At 20.3% G+C, this 5,263-nt stretch overlaps 1 protein-coding gene across 1 annotated transcript; it reads left to right on the top strand.

The window, feature by feature from the left end:
• Nucleotides 1-808: 808 nt before the first annotated feature.
• PGSY75_0802300 (putative rRNA processing WD-repeat protein) lies at nucleotides 809-4,210 on the top strand (the record flags this gene model as incomplete). Its single annotated transcript, XM_018785160.1, has 1 exon — nucleotides 809-4,210. The coding sequence occupies one exon, from the start codon at nucleotides 809-811 to the stop codon at nucleotides 4,208-4,210; it is 3,402 nt and encodes a 1,133-aa protein (XP_018642127.1).
• Between the last annotated feature and the right edge of the window lie 1,053 nt (nucleotides 4,211-5,263).

Genomic DNA, 5,263 nt, shown 5'->3' with positions numbered 1-5,263 from the left:
AAAAATTTTTTTAAAAAAAAAATTAAAAAAAAAAAAAAAAAAAAAAATTTTTTTAAAAAAAAAAAAAAAAAAAAAAAAAAAAAAAAAAGGTATTATATAAATATATATATATATGAACATTTCTATAATATAATATGCATATAAGGAAAAATAATTATAATATATATATATGAAATAATTAATATATATTTATAAATAACAATATTTTATTGTTTAAAAAAAAAAAAAAAATACTTGAAATTATATTTTAAAAAATAATCATTTTTTAATTAATATTTAAAATATAGAAATATATTATTTTAAATATATAACATAACATGAAGAAATAAAAATAAATAAATAAATAAGAAAATAAGATAACTATTTATAATTTATAGAACTGTTGTGGAAAAAAATAAATATAATAAAAATAATAAAAATACAATAAAATGAATTAAATTAAAATAGTATAAGTTCTTTTATATATATATGTATATATATATTTATTTATTTAATAATTAAATTTTGTATATATTTTTATTAATATTTATATATAATTTAAAATAACAATAATAGTAACATATATTTTAGAAGGCCAAGAAAGTTATTTATTATATATCATTTAATATATATATATATATATATTTATTTATATTTATATATGTGTATAGAGCTCAAGTAAATGTATTAATATATTAGTATATACGCTAGTATATATTTATATGTATATTTTTTTATTTTTTTATTTTATTTTTTTTTTTTTTTTTATGTAACACATGTAGATATAATATTATCATCTTATTGACATTTTAAATATTTATGTCTCATCATGTTAAACTATTCGTTGAGTAACATATGTGGGTGTTTTTATACTGGAGGTAAAATATTATTTAGTAATGATGGGAACTGTTTATTTGTACCTGTAAGTAATAGAATAAATATTTATGATTTATGTAGTAACAGTTGTAATACATTAAAATCAGAAAGTCGTAATGATATAAGACATATTGCTATTCATCCTAGTATGGAGATTATTATAACAGTAGATAAATTTGGTTATGGTTGTGTTATAAATTTATTGAAAGATCAGATAATTTCAAGAATATTGTTTAAATCAAAAACTGGTGTTGTTACTTCTTTTAATTATAATAATATGCTTACACCTCAAGAAGAACAAGATGTTGTTAATTCAGCCATATTTACGAATAGTGGAAAACACTTTTTGATTTCAATTGGTAGAAGAGTAATTATATGGAAGAGTCCTTGTAAAAAAAATAACTATAAATTAATAAAATATAATGATATATGCTTTCATTCATTAAATGTTATATCATTAGATATTTCTACAGATGATAAGTATTTTTTAACCACATCGTATGATATGACTATAAGAATTCATACAGTCAAAAAAGAAAAAAAAATCAAGCCAACCATTTTGAGTGGTAATAAAACGACCATCGTAGGTGCATTCTTCTCAAAAGATGGGAACTTTATATTCAGTGTAAATAAATCTGGGTTAATAATTATGTGGTCATACGAGGCCCAAACGGGTGAAGGCCAAAAATATGAAAATTTTGAGGCTAACAAGGTGTATGAGGATATAAATAGTGATAATAGAAAGAGTGATAATAAAAGCGGTGATGATGATAAAAAAAGTGATGATAATATAAATAGTGATGTTATAAATAGTGATGATATAAATAGTGATGATGATAAAAAAAGTGATGATAATATAAATAGTGATGATAAAAAAAGTGATGAGGACGAAAGAAATAGCTGCGATGATGAAAATGTTTCTTTTGAAAATGAAAAAAAAAAAAATAGAAAAGAGGAGAAGAGCTCCAAAATATACCCTTATAATAATAAAATAAAAGACAACAACAATAATAATGATAATAATAATAATAATAGTGTGAAGAGAGCCTTTGAAAAAAGGTGGTGCTATAAGAAAATATATTATTGTAATCAAGAGAAGAATGAAGAAGTTATAAGATCATGTTTTAATAAAGAAAAGGATATATTTGTTATTGCTTTTTCAAGTGGAAGGTTTGCTATTTATAGTACTCCAGATATGACATCTCTTTATAATATTAGTATTAATACAAACACAATTGATGATATTACTATAAATATTGATGGAGAATGGATAGCATTAGGAGAAGGTAATAATGGTACCATTATAATATGGGAGTGGAAAAGTGAGAGCTATATATTAAAACAAAATACAACAAATAAAAATGTCAAATGTGTTAAATTTTCTCCTATTATTAGCCACTTAAAAATTGGTAGTCATATTATAGATAATTCAAGTACTTATCACGAATCTGATAATTTTACTAGTAAATTTGTTATTGTTACAGGTAATGAAGATGGTACTATTAAATTATATGATTATTTATCATTTATTAATTTTGTTACTTTTACTGCTCATACAAATACTGTTACAGATATTTGTTTCTTACCACAAGGTAATGCATTCATCTCATGTTCTCTTGATGGTACTGTTAGAGCTTTTGATCTTTTAAGATATCGTAATTTTAAAATTTATACTCCTGATGTTATAACTGAGTCAAATCAATATAGTAATAATATGAACGACCTGAACAGTTCAGGTAAAAAAAAAGTGGATAAAAAATTGAATGTTCAATTTTTGTGTGTGAGTGTGAATATAAGTGGAAATATAGTAGCAGCAGGTGGTCGTGGGAATGAGTATGTGGTATATATATGGAATGTACAGACAGGAAAATGTATAGATAAATTATTTGGTCATAATTCTCCTATAATAAAAATATGTTTCAGTACAAATTTAAAGAATGAAGGGATAATAGCTAGCTGTTCATGGAGTAAAAATGTATTAATATGGGATTTATATGCTCGTCAAAATAAGGGTAGTAAATATGAGGAAATAACAACATCACATGATATATCATATATGTGTTTTGATCCACGAGGGAATGATATATTAGCTGTATGTACATTAAGTTGTAAAATTATGTTTTGGGATATATCTATACAAGAAGTAATAGGAACTATCGAAGGAGCAAGAGATATTAAGAGAGGTAGATTATTAGGTGAACAATTTGGGGCAATACCTAAAATGAATAAAAAAAGGAATAGAAAAAAAAGTTTGAATAATTTAGATGATGAATCTATGTATGAAGAAGATTTAGAAGATCAAGGACAAAATACTATTGTAAATCAAAATTGTTATTTTACCTCTATAGATTATATACATAATGGTAATTATATAGTTGGATGTGCTAATTGTAGTGTCTCTTTATATATATATGATACATATTTATATTTATTAATAAAAATTATTGATTTAACAAAGAATTATTGTGTAGATGGTATTAAAAGAGAAATATCCACTCGATATTTAACATCTGAAGGGACACATATATATGAATTAGATATTAGTGATGAAGAAGGTGATATTTATTTAGATAATTATAAAATTATGAATAGAAAGAAAAAACAGAATTTATTACCAGGACAAATGAATGAAGATTATTTAAATAGTAAATTAAAAAAATATAAATTTCTTTTAAATCAATTACATATATCTGGGGATGATAGACATATAGCTGTTGCATGTAATACTGGATTGTATGTATTTACAAAAGATTATCAATATCAATATATTCCAAGTATTAAAAATATTTATAAAGGATTAATATCACCAAATATTTATGTTCCCAAATTTTTAACACAAAACGTTAATTTAAAGAATTTAAAGAATTCTTTAAAAAAAAAAGAATATATGAAAGCCTTTATTTTATCTTTAGCATTAAATAATTATGAACACATTTTAGAGGTATATGAAAATATTCCATATAATATTATCCCACTATGTGTAAAGGTATTAACCAAACCATTTCTATTTATTCTCATAAATTTTATAAAAACATTATTAATTAATGATACTATTAAACATATCCATTTACATTTATTTTATCTTAATTCTATATTTACAACTCATTTTAATGTATTCCTAAATAATGATTTTTATAATCATATGCATAATAATAAATCTATTAAGAATAGTCAAGATAAAAATAAAACATCTACTCCAAACATTATGAGTAATACCAGTTCACTTTTTTCATCAGATGAAATACGTACATCTCTTTTATTAATATTAAAACAGATTTTTACAATAAATAATGGTTTACAGTATTTGTATACAAATAACATAAATGTCTTAAAGTATTTATCTTTAAAGGAATGAAAAGGATTATAAAATGTGAGCACAAAACGGAAGTAACAATAAAAATAATAATGATAATAATATGGGATTTTTTTTTTATCATATAAGACATCATATGTATGTTGTAAAGGATAAAAGACCGTCATTGAATATTTATTACAAAGTAAAATTATCGCATATATATAAAATAAATATATATGTGATATGTTATATATATGAATAATTAAATGACATTTGCCCACATATATATTATATATATATATATATATATATATATGTATGTTAAATTTTTTTGTATGTACTCAATTTAGTATTGTCACTTTCTTCATTTTTAATCTCATTTTGAATAATTAAAAACATATTATGAAGGAAAATTAATTTTTTTTTTTTTTTTTTAAACTTTAAAAAGATATATTTTTTTAAATTACGATTTAATGAATATTATGAATATTATGAATATTATGAATATTTATTATAAATTAGTAGAAATATGTATATAAATAAATGTATATATGTGTGTCTTTTACCCATTTAAATTTTCTTATAATAAGTATTGTTCTTGTATATATTTTTCTTAGGTTAATATATTACAATTAAATATATATATATATATATATATATATATATATATATATATAATTTGGTATTTCTTTAATATGTTTCGTTTTTAAAAATGTTCTTATATTTGAAAAAATAGAAAGAAAAAAAATAAAAAAATCATAACTTCTTACATATATATATTATATTAATATAGACCAATTCAATCCACTTGGATATAAATTAAGAACAATAAATATATAATTAGATTATACATTTTTGTGTTGGATATTTTTTTATTATAACAGTTATTTTTTTTTTTTTTTATTTTGTATAGCCATTTTGTATTTATTTATTTTTTTTTTTTATTTTGTATAGCCATTTTGTATTTTTTTTTTATTTTGTATAGCTATTTTGTATTTTTTTTTTTATTTTGTATAGCCATTTTGTATTTTTTTTTTTATTTTGTATAGCCATTTTGTATTTTTTTTTTTTTTTTTTTTTTTTTTTTTTTTTTTTATCTTTTTAGTTTTTTTT

The sequence above is a fragment of the Plasmodium gaboni genome, chromosome 8 (assembly GCF_001602025.1).
Source record: "Plasmodium gaboni strain SY75 chromosome 8, whole genome shotgun sequence".
Lineage (NCBI taxonomy): Eukaryota > Apicomplexa > Aconoidasida > Haemosporida > Plasmodiidae > Plasmodium > Plasmodium gaboni.
This window is presented reverse-complemented; position numbering and strand designations above follow the sequence as displayed.